Source organism: Lampetra planeri, chromosome 37 (assembly GCF_965212315.1).
Source record: "Lampetra planeri chromosome 37, kcLamPlan1.2.h2, whole genome shotgun sequence".
NCBI lineage: Eukaryota > Metazoa > Chordata > Hyperoartia > Petromyzontiformes > Petromyzontidae > Lampetra > Lampetra planeri.
In genome coordinates this window covers 9,515,460-9,537,458 of record NC_136143.1, presented here as the reverse complement: position 1 = coordinate 9,537,458, position 21,999 = coordinate 9,515,460, and the positions used below count along the sequence as shown (strand labels likewise).

The following is a 21,999-nucleotide window of genomic DNA, read 5'->3' as shown; positions in this document are numbered from 1 at the left end:
ACTGAGACCACGTTTACCAGTGGCAAAATATAGTAATAGGTTTTTACCCTTTCAACTGGTACAAAAACTGACACCTTTATACAATAACCACAACACAAGCAGTCAAAATGCAAAAAAAAAGAAAACTGATGATGATAATGATATGCACTGTCCTTGAAGTTGATTGGTCCACACCCGAGACAGCTTTCCTTAGAGCCTAGTCTCCATTGGTGTTAGACCAGATGACGCCAAAAGGCGTACAACTCAAAAACAGCGCACTACCAGAGTATTGAGAGCTCGGGGTAAGCATTTACACTATGAGACCTCCTTTACCAGTGGCAAAATATAGTACAGTAGTAGGTTTTTACCCTTTCACATTTCTCAAACCCCTCGTCACGCGTCACAAATGTGTGACCCCCCCCCAGGCATGACGTCATTCATGTACGGCCCCTAATGTCAAGGGGGCCCGCAACTGAAGGCCACCAGGGGGCGCCGCAGTGGCCCGCGGTACCTTGCGACCGCTCTTCGGTGGCACCAGCAGGGGCCGCGGTGTTGACCCGCGCGTGTCCCGTCCGAGTCCGCTGTCGGGGTCGAGCGGGTGGGTATGGCCGCGTTGCTGGGCCGAGCCCTGGGCGTCCTCACCGCGGGAGGAAGAGGAGGAGGAGGAGGCGGCTGCTTCTGCTCCGCGCTGCGTGCTGCAGGTAACCCGGCCCAAGGCCCTAGGCTCTCTTTAGGCCTCGCATTGCATCTTCCACTGCTGTTGGGCGACAGCCGGGGATCTGCGGCCGCCGATTGGCCGTCGTCGAGGGCGTGGTTTGGAGAGCTCCGACGTGATTGGCGCGCTTGCTCGAGCGCGATGCGGCGCCGCGCGTTAGTGCTGGGAAATGTGAAGTAGTGGCCGCACGCGCGTTGGGGGTCATTTGAATGGGACCCACCGACCTCTGAAGGCGGACAGGCTGGTGAGTGGGTAGATGGGTGAGTGGGTGGGTAGGTGGATGAGTGAGTGGGTAGGTGAGTGAGTGGGTGGGTAGGTGTGTGAGTGAGTGGGTAGGTTGGTGAGTGGGTAGGTGGGTGGGTAAGTGGGGTAGGTGGGTGAGTGTGGCGGGTGAGTGAGCAGGTGGCTGGGTAGGTGGATGCGTGAGTGAGTGAGTGGGTAGGTGGGTGAGTGAGTGGGTAGGTGAGTGAGTGGGTGGGTGAGTGGGCAGGTGGGTGGGTGAGTGAGTGGGCAGGTGGGCGAGTGAGTGAGTGGGTGAGTGAGTGGGTAGGTGGGTGGGTGGGTGAGTAAGTGGGTCGGTGGGTGAGTGAGCAGGTGGGTGTTCAGGTGGGTGAGTGAGTGGATAGGTGAGTGAGTGGGTGGGTGGATGAGTGGGTAGGTGGGTGAGTGTGGCGGGTGGGTGAGTGAGCGGGTAGGTGGATGAGTGGGTAGGTGAGTGGGTAGGTGGGTGGGTGATTGGGTGAGCGAGTTGGTGGGCGAGTGGTTGGGTGAGTGGACGGGTGGCGGTGGACATTTCCACATTGCCGTGGTCAGAGCGAGTAACATCCACAAGACGATCACAAACGTGACAATCGCGCTTTGACAACCTCGGTGGATTGATGGCGATTTCCCGAGTGTGCCTGCCGTCGTGGTGTGCCAATATCACCAAATTTGGAAAATTATCCGTGAATTGCCCTTTTGCAATTTTACAGTACTGTCCTGGGTAAAACAAGCATAAATTATAACGTGTGTGTGGGTGCTTGCCCCGGCATGGTAATGTGGAATTGACCCAGATGGCTCAGCACAGACTGACAGAGTTGGCACGCAATTAGTCGCCGTAGCGAGAGGTCGTATACTGGATGTGGTGTACTGGGTGTTAGGAATACTTTTTTCGCATCACATACCCAGCTGAAAGTTAAGCCCTGGGTCAACACTGGACCGTTGACTGCTGCATTAGGCAATCACTTCAGTGATTCGTTAATGAGTTAATACCCTTGTGCTTAACACCACATTGCTCGTTTTTCCTGCAGGTGTACCCTTCCGCGTGCCTGCGGTGTTCACAGCGGGACTCAGAATCTTCCCGCAACCTGAGAAATTTGATGGTAAAAAAGTGTGATTTCAGTCGCCATTTATTTAAACTGATTGTAGGTTATAAGTAGTGGCAAACCTGCAGCAAACACCATCCATTCGCTCAGCCTCTTGCACCTCTTTACATGATCAATGGCTTTTAACGAGAATGGCGCCAGAAGGGTTGTGATGTTGCTGGTTTGTAAATATGGGATTACAAAACTCTCTTGGTGTGTTTCCGGGTAGAACCACGTGTTGTTTGGCATGATGGCCATCGTTTTACTCCACATTCCAGAAGGCTCTTTAGAAACTGAACATCATACATCAGAGAGCCTATACAGCACAACCGTTAAATTCGATGCAGTTAGTACACGATTGTAAAGTCTACTTCTTGTTTTCTTTTTCTCTCCCAGATGTGATCATTCCTACGAAAAACAAGCTTAAATTTGTCAGCAAAGTTCCCAACTACAAGAAAGCACGAAAATGGACCAAACAGTTGTCGGATATTCGGGGTCCCGCCAGAGGAAACACCACGTTCACCAACGGCAAATTTGGAATCGTGGTAAGTTTTAGCGTCGGTGGCTTTCACACAACCTCTGGTGCAAGAAATTAAACGGAGGGGAGGCCCCCTGTCCCCAATTATTCCCTTCCCGCTTTGTAGCCCGGTGCCTGAGCCACTCCGACCCGTGGCCCCTGGTGCAGTTGCACCGCCTGTACACCGGATAGCTACGCCACTGCCGGGGTGGCGCAAGTGGTTAGTGCAGTGCACTCACGATATTAATTAATACAGGTAGGAACAACAGTTCCACACTGCCCACCAGGGATTATTTGTCTGTCGTGCATAGCCACGCCCTCGATTTGTATTTCATAGAGCGCTTCGGGCGGGCTCAGCACCACGTGACGCGCCGCCCCACGCAGCTTGTGCCGCGTGACACGGATCGCACGAATGCGCTGTCCAACCAAGTTCCTACCTGCCCACTCCGAAGGAATGTGTTGTAGCGACCTGAGTTCAATTCCTGGCCACGAATAACTTCAGTGGTGCTGTGATGTCTGAACCAGTACTAAAGCCATTGACCAACGTGGTGAAGTATTATCAAACAGCCCCTTCTCACTGACAGCATCTAGCAGTGGATTGATGTTTTATAAGGGCACCACGGGGTGACCAGCCCCTCCCCACCCAGCCCCACCCTCCCCACCCAGCCCCACCCTCCCCACCCAGCCCCTCCCCACCCAGCCCCTCCCCACCCAGCCCCACCCAACCACCCAGCCCCTCCCCACTAATCTCCTGCTTTAAGCCTCAAGGCTTAAAGCAGGAGATTAGCACCGCTATCAATGCACATTTGAGCAATGCATAACTTTTGACTTTTAGCCATTTCTGACATCGTTCTTTTTCTTGCACTTTAAGGCTCTGGGAGGCGGGTACCTCCACTGGGGCCACATGGAGATGATGAGGCTCGCCATCAACCGTAAGATGGACAGCAAGAACATGTTCGCGCGCTGGCGTGTTCGAGCTCCGTACAAGCCGCTCACGCGCAAGGGCCTGGGCCAGCGCATGGGCGGTGGCAAGGGCGCCATCGATCACTACGTTACGCCCGTCAAGTATGGGCAGCTGGTGGTGGAGGTGGGCGGCCGTGCCGAGTTCACGGAGGCGGAGGGCTGGCTCGTCGAGGTGGCCAACAAGCTCCCCTTCCCCGCCAAGGCGGTGAGCAGCGAGCAGCTGGAGGAGATGCAGAAGACGGAGGAGTGGCGCATGGAAAACAACGAGAACCCGTGGACGTTCAAACGCATCGTGGACAACAACATGCTGGGCCTGCGCTTCACGTTGAGCCCCTATGACATTCGCTACTTCGGTAGATTCTGGGGCAAGTTCAAGCTGCCCTCCTGATCGCGTGCGATTGCCGCTGTTGCGTTTATAATCGGCGAACGGCATCACATTTGTTTGAGCGCGCGCGGTGTACGGTTGCTGAATTAAATCTGGCCTGTGTTCGTTGTCTTTAAAGTGTCGCTGTATTGTAATGCAGTTTTCATGACAAAATGAGCACTCTTCAATAAAAGACGTTATCGCCTTCACCTGGTGGTTCTCAACCTTTTTGGTGTGGTGGCCCCCCTCATAACCCCCGTAAACCGTGCTCGCATCAACTCACAAGTTGCAAATGTTCAGTGAGGATTTTAAAACGTAGCCACATAACACCTGTGATAGATTATGGGACCTCCCTCGCCAGTATCAAAATAAGAATAGGTTTTACCCTTTCGTCCTTGCAAAAACTGGAACCTTTTGCAAGGAATTATGTCTGCAGTATTCCTGGCAAAAAGGTTTAAGTTTGGTTTTTTAACATCTTAACACCTGTTTTATTGCCATAAATTGTAAAACCTATTCTTATAACTGTGATAGAATTATTGCTATAATAATGGCACATCCTAAATTGGTTTATTTAATCTTAAGTATTGTTCTTCTTGGTTCTTTCGGTAAAGTCACGTAGAAGGGAAATAATAAAAATAAAACAATACAATTAAATATTGTTTTAGAAACAAAATAAATGTTTTTCTTTTATTATGTTTTCTTTTATTTGTTTTATTATTTCCCTTCTACGTGACTTTACCGAAAGAACCAAGAAGATGAATCCCTGCAGTGATGGGACTTTGTAGGATTAACGTTAAGATGTATAAGGGCACGGGGTGACCAATAAGGTCTGAATTGGTTTGTAGTAAGGGGCCGTCCATAAATGACGTCACGCGATTTTGGACGATTTTGACCCCCCCCTTCGTCACATGACGTCACAAGAAGTCAGACCCCACCCTCAAATATGACGTCACAAAGCTCTGCCCCCCCCCCCCAAATTATAACATGCTTCACATCGCTTTCAACTATTGTCATTGTAGTGCGTATTTAATGTGGCGCTGCACTTTGATGTTGTAGGAGAAAACATTTATTAAAAAGTCTATTTAATTAAATAAAACGTGTTGTCTATATTTATTTAAAGTTGCGCATTTTGATGTGACGTCACATTTCTCACCCCCCCCCCCTCGTCACACATCGTCACAAATGTGTGACCCCCCCCCCCCTAGGTGCGTGACGTCATTTATGGACTGTAGGGCCCTCAATTGTAATCCCCGTTACACGACAGCCGTTGCAGCGCGGTTACCGTGGTAATGCCCCCCCCCCCACGTGACTTGGCAGGCCCCCACGTGACCGGAAGCACGTGTGAGCACCCGAACTCGGGGTTAGTTCACGGTGACGAGGTTGGTGGTGGTCGTCGTGGAGAGGGACAAGGTTGGTGGTTATGGTGGTGGTTGTGGTGGTAGTCGTGGTTGTGGTGGTGGTTGTGGTGGTGGTCGTGGTGGTGGTCGTGGTGGTGGCGGAGAGGGACGAGGTTGGTGGTTGTGGTGGTGGTCGTAGTTGTGGTCGCGCGGTGGTGATTGGTGACTTTACCGAAAGAACCAAAGAATAATTCCTGCAGTCACGAAAGCTCCAAATTAAGTTTGATTGGTGTAGCGCAGGGGTCGGAAACCAAAATAACAAGAAGAGCCATTTCTTTCCAATTCGGTACAAAATTCAGTATTTCAAGAGCCGCAATGCATCTGAGTACATACTGTACATACGTACATATCGTCAAGAAGCAGCCCGTAAAGAGCCGCATGCGGCTCCGGAGCCGTAGGTTGCCGACCCCTGGTGTAGCGGTTAGCACGCTGCGCTACGAACCGGACCACCCAGGTTCGATTCCCGCCCACGGCGAACACCACTGACGATTATCCCCCCCCCCTCCTTCCCTCCCCTAGGTCGACTCAGTCTCAATTGAGTACCAGTGCAAAACAGCACCGCCACTGGGGGAGACAAAGGCGGCCGGGCGTAGTGTTGACCACCCACTTGCCCCCCTCGTGTGCCGTGCCACGGCCTTCATAGGTGCTCCTCGCAAACAGCATTTGCCCCAACAGTCTATTGAGGCTATAACGTGGGAAATCTTTGGTGGTGGTGATGGTGATGATGACGGCGGTGACGACGCCCGCTCTAGCCGCGTACTGGCGGTGGCTGTCGGTGAGGACGGCGAGGGGCTGGAGGAGGCCGAGGGAGTCGGCCACAGCAACGGCCTCGGACTCCCCCCTCGGGAGGCCGCAGGTCGCGACTCGGCCCGAACAGCTGGGGCCACGTGGAGCCGCGCGTGCTCGGGACACGTGGAGGAGGGATAAGCGCGGTGCGGTGTTGGGCTTGGAAGATCTGCGGTTCGAGAGAGCGGGTCCTGACGACAAGAGGCTCAGGTGAGCAATGGGAGGTAGGAGAGAGACGTTTTCTTGGGACAGAGGGTGATGTCCGTAATGACACTCGTCTCGGGGTCATTGAGGTTCTCTGGGGTCAATTACAGCTGTGGCTGCAGGGTTTTTTGGTAGTACATGTTGTTTGTCGTTTATTGTGAAAATTCCGTCACAGTTTCTATGATCACTGTTTCATTGCTTTATTTTGGTGATTTCGAAAAGTATATTGGTTTGGCCATGTTTGTTGTAGTACGGAGTAAGACTGATGGCCTTAATCTAAGTTGTCTTGTGGTTGTTGTTGTTTGACTTGCATCCCACTGGGATTTTTGCACAGCGTTGGTGTACGGTGTTTTTTCTGCAATATTTTGCTTTCATTTCTTGGATTTTCTGTTTGCGCTTAGTCACATATTCACTTTGAGATGTTTTCTTGTTCATGTTTTTGTTTTTTGTTTGTTGCGGTTGCACCCGATTCAAGAGCCGAATGGCTCACAGGGCTATACCTAATAAATTAACTTGAACTTGAATTACATGGGGCTGGGTCACTGCCAGGTTCATTATGGTCGTGTCCAAGTTACGTATTGAGATGCTGGGTTCAAGATCTGGTGACTGTCTCATGGGTTAATGATGTGCAAATTGTTTTACCCGCAATTAATTTTCACGGTGATTTCCCTAAATGTGTCATGTTTTAAGAGTGCGTGTGTTAAACGTATGCTGTTTGTAAGGTTTTCAAATTCGCATGTGTTTCTCCTGCTTTGAGTTGTCGCGATTGTCAAAAGCAATCCCAACCTACTCTCTCGTGAGCCACTTTATTGCAGAATCTCATCTTGCCAAACGATGAAAAGTAACAGACTATCGTCACACCAAGGCCTTTGAAGAAGAAAGTTTTAAATCGGTGTATACTATCCGAGCGCATATTTGCACGTGCATCTAACTTTTTTTTGGCGCTGCTTGCCTTCATTCTCTGTGCACAGTTTAGTTTTTTTCTATTTTGTGTGCGTTTTATTTACGACCGTTTAATACCTCGTTTGTTGTACAATACTCTTTAAGGACCCCGCACTCGTTCCCCTGCAATGCCCTATGCTCACGCACCACGCATCTCCCTGGTAACAAAATAGCCGGGGAAACTGACAAAACCCGGGCTCATCCCTTATAACAAATCAACAAAAATCATGCTCACGACGCACAGCGCAAGAAGCGTGATCGTTAAGCGACGACGACGACAAAACATAAAAGTGAAAACGGCAAGATGCAGCCATGGAGAGGAGATGATCCACGCTTGAAATATTGAAAGAGCAACAATGTGTTCCACCTTGTTCGCTCATCCGTGTAATTTTAGAGAACGTAGTGGGGGGTTAAAGAAATTATCTCGATCCTTAAACGGTGCGTGGGCTGAAGCAGCGATCGTTTAACAGTCTTGTTTACATGCTTTTCAAATCAAATTGTTCGTGTATTCATTGAAAATAATGAGAAATCAGAGTAACACAGATTAATCATGAGATTACATTTGAATGCATACGTAAAAGAATCTGGAGAAAAGTTATGGAATGCAGAGAAAATAAAGAGTTCCTGACCTAGCCACGAATGCCTCTCACTAATTTCCACAGATCAACAATCGATTGCTGATTTTCTAGTGACAAGTAACACGTGCTGTGAGTCATCGAAGGAGCAAAGCAGAGTACTTATGTTTGGGGATTAAAGTCTCAGGGTCATTGATGGATAAAGGAAAACCATACAGAGAAGTAATACGGTTGTCAGAGCACACAGACCTTTGATGCACCTCATGTATACATGCAATAACAGCAGTTATAACCCATCATTGCCTCAACAAAACAACCCAGAATGCACCTGAATTTGACAGATCTCGGAAGCTAACCAGGGTTGAGCCTGGACAGTGCTTGGATTGGTGAACTCCGTGCACAAACTAGTCTCCGTGAGGCTGTGGGGCTCTTTTATGGGCAGGAGAGGACAGGGGGAAAAAATCCACAGCTGGAATTCTGCTCTCACGTCCGTGCTCCCCGCCTTCACCAACCCGCACTGACCAGCATGGCGAAGCATGGTCAAACAACCTCCCACGATCTTCACAGTGCCGGGAAACCCGCATCCAGCGATGGATCAACGAACGTGCCTGTACACATGTGCACGGCCCGTCGGTGTGCCCCCTTTACCATTCAGGACGGTGGTGACGATTGCCAAGTCGCGCCAGTACCGGGAGAAGCACGGCAAGATCTTGCTGGAGGGCACGCGACTCATTCGGGACGCATTGGAAGCCGGTGCAGTTCTGCAGACGATATTCTTCGACAGCACGACCCAGCTGCAGGAGCTGCCCCTCGAGCTCATCGCCAGAGCTGCCCTCATCCGCGTGCGCATGAGGGACATCAGGCTGTGGTCGGACCTTGTCACCCCGCAGGGCATCCTGGGTAAGTGGAGGAACTCCAGGGGATTGGGAGCTACACAGTACGGCAGAGTCCTCAACATGAGTGGATTAATCGGTGCGTGAAGTACAGGGGAATTGTAACCATGGTGGTAGCTATACCAGAGTGATAAGGAGGCTCCTCACCAACGGTGCATCATCAATCAACCTTACTATGTTTAATTATATAACTTACAACCACTGTTGACTCTCCCACAGAGTAATACCTATTTTATGCACCTTGGAGGGATGATGGGTTGAGTCAACCCCGAACCGGAAATTTAACTCGCAACCTTCTGATTGCCGTCCGCTCACTCTACCGCTGAGCCACCTGGCTGATATAAGTAAAGCTGTCTCTCGTCTGGTTATACGTTAATATTTTGTGTATGTGTGCATGCATCATTACAGCCATCTTTAGGAGACCTGACTATGTATCTGACAAGGAGCTGAGGAGTAGAGCAGAAGGCAGTGAGTGTCTTCCCATCTCGCTCGTGTGTGACAACGTCCGTGACCCTGGAAACATGGGGACCATTATCCGCTCGGCCGCTGCTGTTGGCTGCTCCAAGGTGCTTCTTATCAAGGGTAGGTTATGACCTTGGTGACCTCATACGGGCCAGTGTTCTTCATTGCAAGGCCTGCGGGCCACTGGCGGCCCTGGTGGCCTTTAGTGCGGCCCCTGATGCGTGGCCCCTGACGCGCAACCCCCAACAATGCACAAATGTGACAACACCCCCATTATCACGTTGTCAAACCCCAATGGTTTCAAATGGTGTGGCGGCCCTCGCACTGATTATGTCTTATCTGTGAAAGTGCCCCCCGCCTCCTCTGAAAATTAGTGAAGAACACTGATCTGAGCCATTGCCCGAGACCGCCTATTACATATATTTGTGTTGTTGACGAATGTGTTGTGTTCTCTCATAGAATTTTAGATCTCCCTAAAAAGTTTATCGTTTTTAGTAAACTACCAACTTTTTACTTTACGAGGTAAGGCCCAATGAGCTTTTCTCTCATTTTCAGAAGCGATCTGGCCACAAATAATAGCTCAACGAAATGGCTGATAATGGGCAAATTTATTGCGGCCAAATATTCTAAACCGGAGGATCCCGGAGAAAAATCCACGCGACCACAGGGAGAACATGCAAACTCCAAATTTGCAGGGTCGGGTTCGAACCCACGACCTCCTGCACGCCAGGCGACGAGCCTTCTCACTCGTGCACCCTCACTGCGACCCGTCCAGGCTGCGTCGACGTGTGGGAGCCGAAGGTGCTGCGAGCCGGGGCCGGTGCTCACTTCCGCGTGCCGCTGCTGCCCGGCCTGCGCTGGAAGGACGTGCCGGAGGTCCTCGGAGTGCACGCCGTGGTGCACGTCGCTGACAACCGGCCGACCGGGCACACGTTAAGGTGAGCGGGGCTGGTTCCCAGCTAGCAAGGAGCGGATAAGAACCCTCACCACGTCTTCATTTACACTGCCGCTTCTAACAAAATACATGTCGAGTAGACAACAGAGAGGGGTAAATACTAGCCCTGCTGTTAATTTTAGCATTTAAAATGCAATTTGGCCTGAAAGCTGCCCATTGGCTTCCGTGACTAATAAATACAGAATCAGAATTTTTATTTGGACTGCAAGAGGAATTCGATAAGCTATGAACCTCTTTTTTTCCACAGATGTCCAGTATGGTTGGGTCAGCAAAATACTTCTGGAGAAAATTGAACGTTCAAAAGTGTTTCGTAATCCATGCGTACTCGTGATTTTTCTTCCTTGTTTCGTTCACTTAAAATTTTTATTTCAACATGCTTAATATTTGGCATGATAGCCTTATTACCTACTATAATCAACCAGAAATGTCTGTCCATCACGTGCCTGACGTCACTCCACATGAGGCCCATCCCCCCTCATTAATATTCATGAGTTGGTTAAGTTTTACACTAACGCAGAGGAAGGTCGAGCTAAATTAAATAATTTATTACGCAAGTCACTTCAAATACGACGTTTCTTTACAGAAAGTGACGGTAAAAAATAAATCTACGAAGCACAGTGCTGCATCCGTGCGTGACGTCACTGCAAAAGAGCCCCCCCCCCCCTTCATTAATATTCATGCCCGCGTGGAAATTTACAGGAACGCACAAGAAGGTCGCCTACTCCACATGCCGCACCCCTCCCCTCATTAATAATCATGAGCGGGTGACGTCACTCCACATGCCGCACCCCTCCCCAATAACCACGAGGGGGTGACGTCACTCCACACGAGGCAACCCCCCCCCCTCATTAATAATCATGAGCTGAACAATTTTTCTATACTGAAATACGCACCCATCCTTGGATGGGCAAAAAAGCTAGTGATTTGTAACAACTTACATTTGTAATGCACCCATGTTTCCCTTGCAATAAGAACTTTTAATCTGGCTCTTGCTTGCATCTCAATAAAAGTTGTACTATTGAATTTAATGATGTTAACGAAGTCATGTTAATGAAATTGGTAAATTATCCCCACTGGGTTCACCTCACGGTTGTGGCTTCTGCCTCAAGAGATACAAAGTATGAACCATGGAAATTGGTACCATCTGGAGATCTTACAAAAAAAATGGCTATAAATTCACTTGGAAGCAATTTAATACGAGTCATATTTGCCGTTATTTAACAGGCGATAAAAGCAATATTTGTAGCAGTAGTTGCTTTCATTGAGAGAGCTTCACTTAGCTCCACCACCATAATTTAGACAGTCTCCTTCTAACAGTAAGAAGTGGGCTTTATCGGTTTAACAGGTCATCTAGCTGACAAACCGTGGCCACATTTAGGTTCAACGATATAATCGATGCCGTTTAACGTTGGGGTGAGCATAGCGGCCTCTCGTGGCACCTGGGACGACGTGAACCGATTTGCACACAATTCCAACTGAAGCACGTCTGTTCTCGCATGCACAATTCGAGGCATGCATCTTACGTTTTTAAGATTCGATATAGATGAGTCTGCATAACTACACGTCCAATTGCTTGGCACTTCTGATAATGCTTTGTGCCGACGAATACCCGTAATGCGTTGCCCTCTCTTCTGATGCCCTATGCGTAGTGCACTCGACGACGAAGACGTACACGACATGTCTGGCGATGAAGGTTACGAAGACGACGAAGACGACGAGAGAGAAAAAGAAATGTTGCGCAAACTATCGTCCATGCCAGCCCACGCCTACACGCAGCCGTGGGCTGGCTCCGGCCCCGGCGGTGAAGACGGCGCACGCGAGACGGCGCTGGTCGTGAGCGGGGAAGCGCAGGGGCTGGGCCTCGAGGCCCTGCGCCTGGCCGAGGGCACGGGCGGCCGCCGCCTGCACGTGGGGATGGCCGCCGGCGTGGAGAGCCTCAATGTGGGCGTGGCGGCCAGCGTGCTGCTATTCGAGGCGCGGCGGCAGCTGACGATGCGGCGCCGCGAAGCCGCGGCTCAGGGCGGCGCGGGGTCACAGGCGAGGAGGACGCGCCGCTGACGCGCCGCTGACGCCGACGATGGCAGTCACGGCAACACGGTGCCCTTGCAGATGTCAACGGCTTAGATATGCCTTTAGTCAGCAGTGGATAAAATGGCTTGAGGAGGTGACATGGCCTTGTGCACAGGTCGGCAACCATTTTTTTTATCGAAATAGATGTCTCTTCTTGCATGTGGTGAATACGAGACCGTGGCCCTCAATAAAGAACGTCACGAAGCAGCTCCTTAAAGAGCCGTGTGCAGCACCGGAGCCGCAGGTTGGTGACCCCTGGCCTAGCGGTAGCGCGTTCTCCGCTTGTTGCAGAGATTCGCCGTTCTAATGCAGTGGCCGCCGTGGTCGATGCCGTGGGTGTATATTAACCGTTAAACGCGCACCGTCTGCTTTCCAGCGGGCGTTCAAGTTCTGTTCTCCAGCAGAAAATTAGATATGTGCGATTTGAATTCACTCGTACGCTACCTCGACGTGGGACGACATTGTGTGTGTACCGTGTAAGTCCCGTGTGTGTGTGTGTGTACCGTGTGCGTGTACCGTGTGCGTGTACCGTGTGCGTGTACCGTGTGCGTGTACCGTGTGCGTGTACCGTGTACCGTGTGTGTGCGTGTACCGTGTGCGTGTACCGTGTGCGTGTACCGTGTGTACCGTGTGTGTGCGTGTACCGTGTGCGTGTACCGTGTGTGTGTACCGTGTGTACCGTGTGTGTGCGTGTACCGTGTGTGTGTACCGTGTGCGTGTACCGTGTGTACCGTGTGCGCTACTTGGCAGGCGGCCGTCTCCCCCGCGCGCTTTTGCTTTTTTGCGCCCTTTTCTTGGAACGCATCGACTGCGGCCGCGTAAGAGCGAGGGAAACCTGTACACTGTTTGAGATTGATGACCACAGTTGCATTGGAGGCTATTTTGAATTCTCCATTCGTGAGGAGATGGGCGCATCTGATGTGCGGTTTGTCACGTGGTTCAAAACGGATTTTTATTTGCAGGGTTGCCGGGATGTTTTTCTGGTGAAGTTCTCTTTCGGGGACCTTGGAACGCGTTTGCACTGTGTGGGTTGCCAACGGAAATATCATTGGTTCTGCTGGATGCATATATATACCGCATTGCAGTATATAGAAATACAAAGTTTGCATATTCACTGCTTGTATAACATGTTTGTGCCTTGTATTTTACACAGAGAAATGCCAGTTACCAGTACACACTTGTCAGCATAGAGATGAATAAAAATGTCTTTCATTTACCTCCGTATCGAAAATATTGCCCAGTTATGTTTGATTCATTTCATGTGTATGCTTTTACGACCGGTATTATTGGTTTCCCTTTGACCGTGCAGGTACAATAATGCCAACGAAGAGCTGTGACCCCTCCACCACACCCGACAAAGAAAAACAAATGAAGTTGCCACGTGGGCAAATTTTCCAAGCGATTCTGTTATTCGGCAAACTGGAATGTTGGGAGAATACACCCGGTATCATCACGCGACCTCCGATCTCGAGTTGAATGCACTGACCGGTCTGCATCCTCAAGTCGATGTCAACACAATGTACCTGAATAAAGTATAATTAAGAATATTCTGTTTTCTCTTTCCGTCGCGTGACGATACAGGGTGTAGCACCTTCACCCGTGTGACAACTTGGTTTATTTGGCTGTCGGGTGGTGCAAGGTTTCTGTTGAATTGTGATTTTTGTTATGGTTATTTAAGTAAGACGGGTGGAGTGGTGGTGCTCTGGCTTGTGCACTAAATAACGAACCCGAGTTTAACTGAACATCAGTGATGTTGATAATTGTTTTTTTACCCTTCTATCTGGCAACAAAACTGACACCTTTTTACAAGGAGTCATGTTTGCATAGACCACAATACCTGCAGTCATAATGCAAACAAAAAACATAACTCTGATAATGTGCACTGTCCTTGAAGTTGATTGGTCCACACCCGAGACAGCTTTCCTTAGAGCCTAGTCTGCGCCTTTTGGCGTCATCTGGTCCAACACTGTGAGACTAGGCTCTAAGGAAAGCTGTCTCGGGTGTGGACCAATCAACTTCAAGGACAGTGCACATTATCAGAGTTATGTTTTTTGTTTGCATTATGACTGCAGGTATTGCGGTCTATGCAAACATGACTCCTTGTAAAAAGGTGTCAGTTTTGTTGCCAGATAGAAGGGTAAAAAACAAATCATATTTTTACTGGCAAATGAGGTTCCAATGGTGTGAATCCATGATGTTCCTTCGCCTGCACTGACCAGCATGATGGTGACTGGTGAGATATTCAAATGGATACTTCGTTTGATGGCACGAGAGCAATTAGAATGAGCAGGATAAACATTTTGAAATAAATTATTTTAGGGAGGGCACGTGACAGTGATCCTAATTTAAATTGTCAAATCAGTTTACCTGGGGACTCTTTTCCGATGTTGATAAATACAATGTCCAAACACGTTAGGTTTGTGAATAGTTTTATTAGTTGTTTTTGCAGAATACAAGATTGCCCACAGCTTGCATACAATAGGTGGCTGTTCAAGCTATATGCACACACACGCACACAATTTCACACGTTCACGCCAGCAATAAGCGACTTCATGACAACATAAGCATTATAATAATAAAGGAATAAAATCTTATCACCCGCTCAACGATCAGGTGTAGTCTGGAATAAGCCACATCAAGCGTGTACAATAATACATCAAAATGACCTGTAATCGGTAACACTATAAAGGTGAGGGCGAATAATTGGCTGTCCTATCGCAGTCGCTTCATTGCTACCAGGGGGTGGGGGGGGGGTCGATCGTGTTGGGGTGTCACGATGCTCGGACGATGCTATGGCGGGCCCGGGACCTGCAGACTGGATGCAGTTGCTTCTGAGTTTGTTTTTTGTTATTGTTGTTGCTGTAAGTAGAAAGAAAAAAAAACAACTTCACGTCCACGCGCGTCACAGACTTTTCGAAAGTGGCAGCCGCACAAAATGGGACGTGTGGAGTGATGATCACGGCTTGCGCTCTTGGTTTCGCACGCGCGCAGGTCTCTTGCACGCGTGTGAAATCGGTACCTTTTCATCCCGCGAATTACGGCTGAGATGTATTTTAGTCGGTAAAATCACGGGAGTTCGAAATAAAATAAAACGGCGTGACTTTACCGAAAGAATCAAAAGAGTGTGGATTCCTGCAGTCACGAAAGCTTCAAATCAACACTTTTTGGTTCTTTCGGTAAAGTTACGTAGGTATAAAATACAATTTAAAAAAATCAAGATTATGTATTTAGCCGTTGGAAAAGTTAGGATCGACAATTTTTTTTGCGTCCGAAAATTTACTCCGCACCTTTCAAAATTGCAAGCCCCCAGCACGACGAGGTCAATGACGAGGTCATTGACGAGGTCAATGACGAGGTCCCCTTTAGCCTGAGGTCCATCGCCCTCCGTCCAGCGGGAACGGAACCGGATCCCTTTCTTTCGTGAACTATGTTCGCTGTGTCCAATTCGTCGAGCAATGGAACTGATTTATCGGCGGTAGTCATCGTTCGCACAGTCCAGCTCCACTGTTGAGCATAGCTGTACCTACCATAGCGATACCTACCATAGCGATACCTACCCATCCAACCTACCATACTGATACCCATCCATCATCCAACCTCCCAAAGCGATATCTACCCATTCTCCAACATACCATACTGATACCCACCCATCCTGCAACCTACCATAGCGATACCTACCATAGTGATACCCATCCAACAAACCTACCACACTGATACCCATCCATCCTCCAAGCCACTGTCCGCCGCCTGCTTGAGCGGTCTCGGCCGACGGCGTAACAGCAGAAAAAATTGTCACAAACTTAAGCGGGTCTGTCCTTCATGAAAGGACAGACCCAGCGTTCATATTGTCCACAGCACAGCTGTTCCACGCGTGCTATTCTTTCTGGTTGGTGACAGTACTCGCCATTTTTTGTTTACATACATTTCAAGTGTTATCATAACAGCGTTTTTCTTATTTTTTATATATTCGTGGTCATGGTCACGGCCATGAAAGGGCCTTTCCGCCAGCCATGATGTTAAGCCCATTCACTACCAGTCTTCTCAATTGTAGATTACAATTAGGTATCACAAAATGTTAAATTGTATCGACACATTTTGCCAAAGTACCAAAAGGAAAACATAATTGGGTCGACTGAAAACCACTACGTGCTATAAACTACTGGTACAGCATTTGAGTTGAGCCAATTCACGAAGCGTGTCAGGCAAGCTGCCATCCTTCAGCATTCGACCTCTCTGGGACCAGACGAAGAGATTCTACCGCGTATATACACGAACGAATTTTAGCGAGATCAATGATCACAGGGAGGAGCCGTGTGGAGGCATTCGACACTTGTTGAATACGACCACTTTGCACACTTTCCAAAAGCCACTCCACGAACACAGAAAGGCAGAGAGCCTGATTGGGTTTAGCTCTGTTTTACACACAGAGTCGGTGGCTTTCACGACCAATATTATCCAAGGTAGAGGTTTTCTGGGTTAGATAGGGTAGATATAAATGTGTCGTTAGACCCCACCACCACATGACACGGTGTGAGTTTACTCTCCAACACACCGGTGTGCTGAACTAGTAACGAATTGGCACGTTTTGTTAACGTGACGAACCTTACCAAATTGGCTGTGTCGGGTGGTGGCGGGTTTAACGACACATTTATATTTATGCGATCTAACCCCCCCAAAAAAACTTCTTATGGGTTGGCTCTGTGCATGGACGTGGCTTGTGCCATGGTATCGTGGACACCCTTGGCAAATTCACCTCACCCCCGCCACGAACGCGGTGTTGGTCGGTGTTGGTGGAGTGGATTTGTACTCCGCCTATTTCACAGAGCACACTGGCGTCCGAAAATAGTTTTCCGTTGACAGAATTTTCTCCACAACCGGAATCCGTTATGGTTATGAATCAGCCCGCAAAATGTTTGAAGAAAAACAATCAACTCTTTTATCAGCCTGGCAATGCGACTGGCAGCATAAAATGAATGTAGACACATTCTACGATCATGCACTGGTTGGGATTTAAAATGACTATCAGCCATAACAAAATAACAAAAGTTTAAACGAAACAAAATGCACTTGCCTCTCCTCTTAATTCTGTACATATTCATGTTTTGGACATGACCATCGAATTAGACCAATGTAAAATATTAAGGTAAGAAAATATTCCTTTTCCTTCCCTCATTCGTCAAAAAATTAACCTTTCACTGCCTCGGTATTTAAGCATTGTTGAATAGTTGCATATGAACTTCCAAGGTATTTGTTTTCATGAAAAATGATGGAATGCTTTACCAGTGAGATGGACAGTAATTTGAAGGGTTTATAATGTGAGCATTCATTGCTAAATATTGCCATTGTTTTGGGGGTATCTTTCATGCATGTTGAAGCATGTTGGATATCACTTAAATGACCGACTGTGCCTTTTATTGCTTTCCATAATGTGACATCAAGTAGGGCTTGTGAGGCGCTTGGAATTAGCAGTGCCGATCCATATTCAACTAGCCTTCGTTACTCAGTCCGTTATTTAATTGACAAAAGCATGGGCGCATCACTGTTTTGGGATCCGAGAAAACAATGTTTCACTGTTGAATATATTTAAATAATTGTGTGTACGTGCCCTATTATCGCGTAGAAATAAATTGCTTACGACAATCATTGGGAACAAATTGGTGACCGATGTTTGAGGCCAGTTCAGTACAGATGGCTCTACCATCAACTATTTATATATACACACAGTAAAACATTTTTAAGTTTGGACTTGGTGAAGCCAGATTTGCGGTCGTGGCAGGAAATTTTGGAATTTTTTTCACGAAAATTCATTGTCACGCACAACGAGTCTGTGTGCAAAATGTCAGCTCGATTGGATCACGGGAAGTGGGTTAAAAAAACGACCGAAAGATTTGCACGGTCCTAAGCAAGCAAGCAAGCGAACTTAATATAAAGGATTAATCAACACTGCTCACATGCTCATCAAGCTGTGCCTGGAAGGATTCGGGGATCTGTGATCATCCCACGTGACGTCAAATGGCACGGGTTCACTGAATCTATCAGTCTACCACATAGCCTGGACATTAACTTCGTTAGTAAAGAAAATATATATATTGTATGCACTGTTAAATATATTTCACTTATTATCCAAACGCATTTATTTCAGTATTTTTGGTGATTAAATGGATTCTGTGGGGATGATTGACATGTTATTAATTAGTAAATATTTTGTTAACAGGTATTAAGTGTTAATAACATTAAAATATTAGGTGGCAATTACATGCACATTTGGTTATATACTTAAATTTTAGTGGACCGAAAAACTCCCAATTCACCAAATAAAGGCTTTCCCTTCAGCTGCCAAATGTGTCACTGCAATATCGAACGGTTTATGGAAAACAACCAACTCATTAAATACCATGATGCGTAACCTTGTTGAATATGAAGAGACACTTGACTGTGGAAATTGATGCAGTAATCTAAACCATTACAACATGTACTGATTGAAGTATGTAAACATACATTAAGGTGCGTAAAACAAACAGCAAGTACAAAAAGCCGAGAACAAATAGTGAACATAATTTTTGTTTGTTCCATTAACACCGAATATTGAAGATATTCGAATTTAAAATATTCGTTCTGTTAGTGGAACAAAACCTTTAAAATATATCCCATAGAACAATCATTAAAGGTGCACGGGGGATCAAAAATGAATGAGAGAACGAGAGGAAAACGTGAATGGGTTGGCGCACTTTGTTGGAGAGCTAAACTTGAACGAAAAGCTACCGTACCAATGCGGCGAAACGTACAACACCGCGCGCGAATCGATACAGATTAATGCATCGTCACGCCGCTATTGAATTTGAGCACTACCCAGTCGGGAGATTTTTTTGGGGTTTTTTTTCTTCCTACACGATGACACGCGCTCGCCGTTCCATGCGACGAGTCAAAGACCGAGCGTCGGTTGCGTTTAAAACACTCGCTTGACGATCCCCGCATTTGTCTTGGCGATATTTTAGTGTTAATATATCCCACGTGAATTGTATATGCCCCGTTCGAAAACGTTAAAATCAAATTAACTGTCAAGATACATTCAATACTGTACAAATGTCACGAAAACGATCGGCTTCCACTATTCAAGTTTGTAAGTCAACAGCAGAGTATTCTAAAACTAAATTTTTTTTAATTTCACTATCTCACGCGGAGGAAGCCTCCCTAAGCACTACACACGCGCACGCACACACGATAACCCGCATTTCTATTTCTCTACGAGCCAAAACGTGGAGGTGCTTTGACTGGTGATGGAAGTTGTCTTGGCAGCTACGGTCACACCATCGTTTACAATAGTAGAGCAAACAAAAAAAAGGTCGACGTTACAGGCACTGCAAGATCCACTTGGGAATACGTAACTGTTGACTGGCTTAAGAGTTCTATTACAAAAAGCAGGAAGGGTAAATTACACTGTACAGTCAAATGCAGCTTAGGTAGTATGTTAGACTCAAAATACAGGACCATCTCCACGTGCCAAAAGAAATACCTATCCTTAAAAAAAATCTAAGAATTGTTTTCTCATTTTCCAAGAACGGCAGGGGAAAAAAAAACATTGGATTGCACACACAGAACCTATATCTCTACTAGTTATGTGGGTGCGTGTGTGATTTATCTCTCGGAATGAAACAGATAATCTATGCTGTGCTGTTACCCACATTGATGTGGCATGTATACTCCCCTTTTCCACTGGCACAGCCGTGCCGGGTCAGCGTAGAGGTTTTCGTGGTTACAGGTGGGTTTGTGTTCCAATTGTTGTTCATGGTGCTGAGTCAGATCCAAACTGTTGTTGGCTGGTCCAACAAGACATCCGAATCGTGAGTCTGGGCCAAGCGGGGCCAGATCAATAATTTTCTTCGCACGTTGCATCAGTCCGTACACTGGAACGTGTGATATCAGTGGCAGCCGTAATAGTTTTTGTTTTGTTTGGGTCAGATCATGTAAATATAAATGTGTCATTAAACCCTCCACCACCCGACACAGCCAATTAGTAAGGTTCGTCACGTTTGCAAAACGTGCCAATTCGTTACTGGTTCAGCACACCGGTGTGTTGGAGAGTAAAGAATTGTAAATGTATTGGGTTCACTCTCCAACACACCGGTGTGTTGGAGAGTAAAGAATTGTAAATGTATTGGGCTCACTCTCCAACACACCGGTGTGCTGAACCAGTAACGAATTGGCACGCTTTGCAAACGTGACAAACCTTACTAATTGGCTGTGTCGGGTGGTGGCGGGATTAACAACACATTTTTACTTACTCATGCCCACACCAGACTGGCTTGGCACGAACGTGGTGCAGATCGGTTGTGAAGTGGAAACGAAGTATAGGAGTGCTACAGGTTTGCACCTTGGTGGTTCTGAAGTTATCCCCACTCAACCAACATGAAAGATGACATTTACCTGATATCCACTGCACGGATTTCATCACAAATCCACGTAAATAGATGCCAGCATGTGACCTTTTGTCCCGCACACGATCAGTGTGTGCAACCACAGACAAGCATGCAAAATTGGTCTCCTCTACGCCACACATTGAACAATTAGTGCAGATAATCAACGTCAAACCACACCGGTCACAATCAAGGTCATTTACCCTTAGTCGACAAACACACTTAACAGGCCACAGCCATGAACGTGCTTTGGTCGCCTGTCCTATCTCCAGCGCCGCGTCTGCGGCAGAGCTGCAGGGACTCCTTCACAGGCTTCGGTCTTCCCCACGATTGCGTGGCGTCTCCTTCGCGAGACGGAGGGTGCGTTGCAGGACCAGCTGAGCGTAGGTCGCCTCCGCCGCCATTCTCGAAACGGAAGTCCTCTGACATGGAGCTGTCCCAACCGCGTGCTTTCACTTTGGAGATGGCCCCGGCTGGTTTGTACGGCGCTAACACGTCGCCGCCGTTACCCGCGCGACTGCATTTGTGTCGAGTCTTCGTTGTCGTATCGGGAAGGCTGCGCCCTTTTTCTTCACAGTTCATATCCGTGCTGCTTCCGCCAGTGTCACGGTTGTCGACTTCAGCTTGCCCGGGAGCTGCCTGGACTTGATAAAGGCCGCCACGATCTGCCGCTGCATTATGAGCCTGCGTGGCACTGGGCGCGACGAGGCTGAAGCTGAGTGGCTTCGGCTCATCTCTCTCATCCGCCGACATAGATGCCTCGGTGTCTCCAACCGGATCAGCCAGGGACCAGTTTGAACAGCCGACCGCAATGCCCGATTCGTCAGCTGTGACCGTATTGCTGCTTGCGATTGCACCGCCAGGACTTGCGTACATATCGTTCTGGCCATTGGTACCGATCTCGGGTTTAATTTCACCGCTCGTAGTGACGTCGCCGAGGTTGCTCATCTCACCGTCGGAATCGACGACACGAGCACTGCACAAAAAGCGGTCGGAAACACCTACGATGCAGGGACAATGACCCTCTGCTTCGTCGCCGGCATTGTTCCAGCCGGCCACTCCGGACCCACGCACACGGGGGCGGACGTCGCGACCCGAGGCACCTGCGCCGTTGGCATCATCGCCGATCCTCGCGGGGAACTCCATCCCTCGCTGCGGCTCGCCGACCCACAACGGGGAGCGCAGCGCCAGACACGTGCGCTCCGTCAAGGAGTCCTCGCGGTTCTCCGGCCCAAACTCCGAGCCGTTACCCTGACGCGCTTCCCCGCCTCCTCCTCCTCCGCCGCCGCCGTCGCACGGATCCCTGGCGCAGTCCCCTTCGCCGTTGCGGCCGTCCGAGTCCCCGTGCGTCCCTCCGCCGGCCCCGCCGCCCGCTCCGCCGTTGCCGTCGTTGCTGCCCCCACCGCCGCTGTCCCCTCCA

At 48.6% G+C, this 21,999-nt stretch overlaps 3 protein-coding genes across 4 annotated transcripts in view; 2 read left to right on the top strand and 1 right to left on the bottom strand.

The window, feature by feature from the left end:
- Positions 1-459: 459 nt before the first annotated feature.
- Positions 460-4,090, top strand: MRPL16 (mitochondrial ribosomal protein L16). Its single transcript, XM_078612040.1, has 4 exons — positions 460-680; positions 1,984-2,055; positions 2,434-2,582; positions 3,426-4,090. The coding sequence occupies exons 1-4, from the start codon at positions 584-586 to the stop codon at positions 3,903-3,905; spliced, it is 798 nt and encodes a 265-aa protein (XP_078468166.1). The 5' UTR covers positions 460-583; the 3' UTR covers positions 3,906-4,090.
- A 1,055-nt stretch (positions 4,091-5,145) lies between these two features.
- On the top strand, positions 5,146-13,712 carry MRM3 (mitochondrial rRNA methyltransferase 3). 2 transcript variants are annotated; one of them, XM_078612038.1, is made up of 6 exons: positions 5,146-5,291; positions 6,031-6,274; positions 8,441-8,685; positions 9,087-9,260; positions 9,916-10,078; positions 11,745-13,712. In XM_078612038.1, exons 1-6 carry the CDS (start codon positions 5,171-5,173, stop codon positions 12,151-12,153), a joined length of 1,356 nt encoding a protein of 451 aa, XP_078468164.1. In that variant the 5' UTR covers positions 5,146-5,170; the 3' UTR covers positions 12,154-13,712. The 2 variants fall into 2 exon arrangements, with proteins under 2 accessions (XP_078468164.1, XP_078468165.1); XM_078612039.1 differs by having other exon boundaries at positions 5,191-5,291; positions 5,798-6,274.
- An 865-nt stretch (positions 13,713-14,577) lies between these two features.
- The window catches only part of LOC144730833 (uncharacterized), a 77,906-nt gene continuing 70,484 nt past the window's right edge, over positions 14,578-21,999 (bottom strand). The window contains exon 10 of the mRNA XM_078611608.1: positions 14,578-21,994. Within this exon, the coding sequence (XP_078467734.1) occupies positions 20,802-21,994 (1,193 nt within the window). The 3' untranslated portion in view covers positions 14,578-20,801. The remainder of the gene's footprint in view (positions 21,995-21,999) is intronic.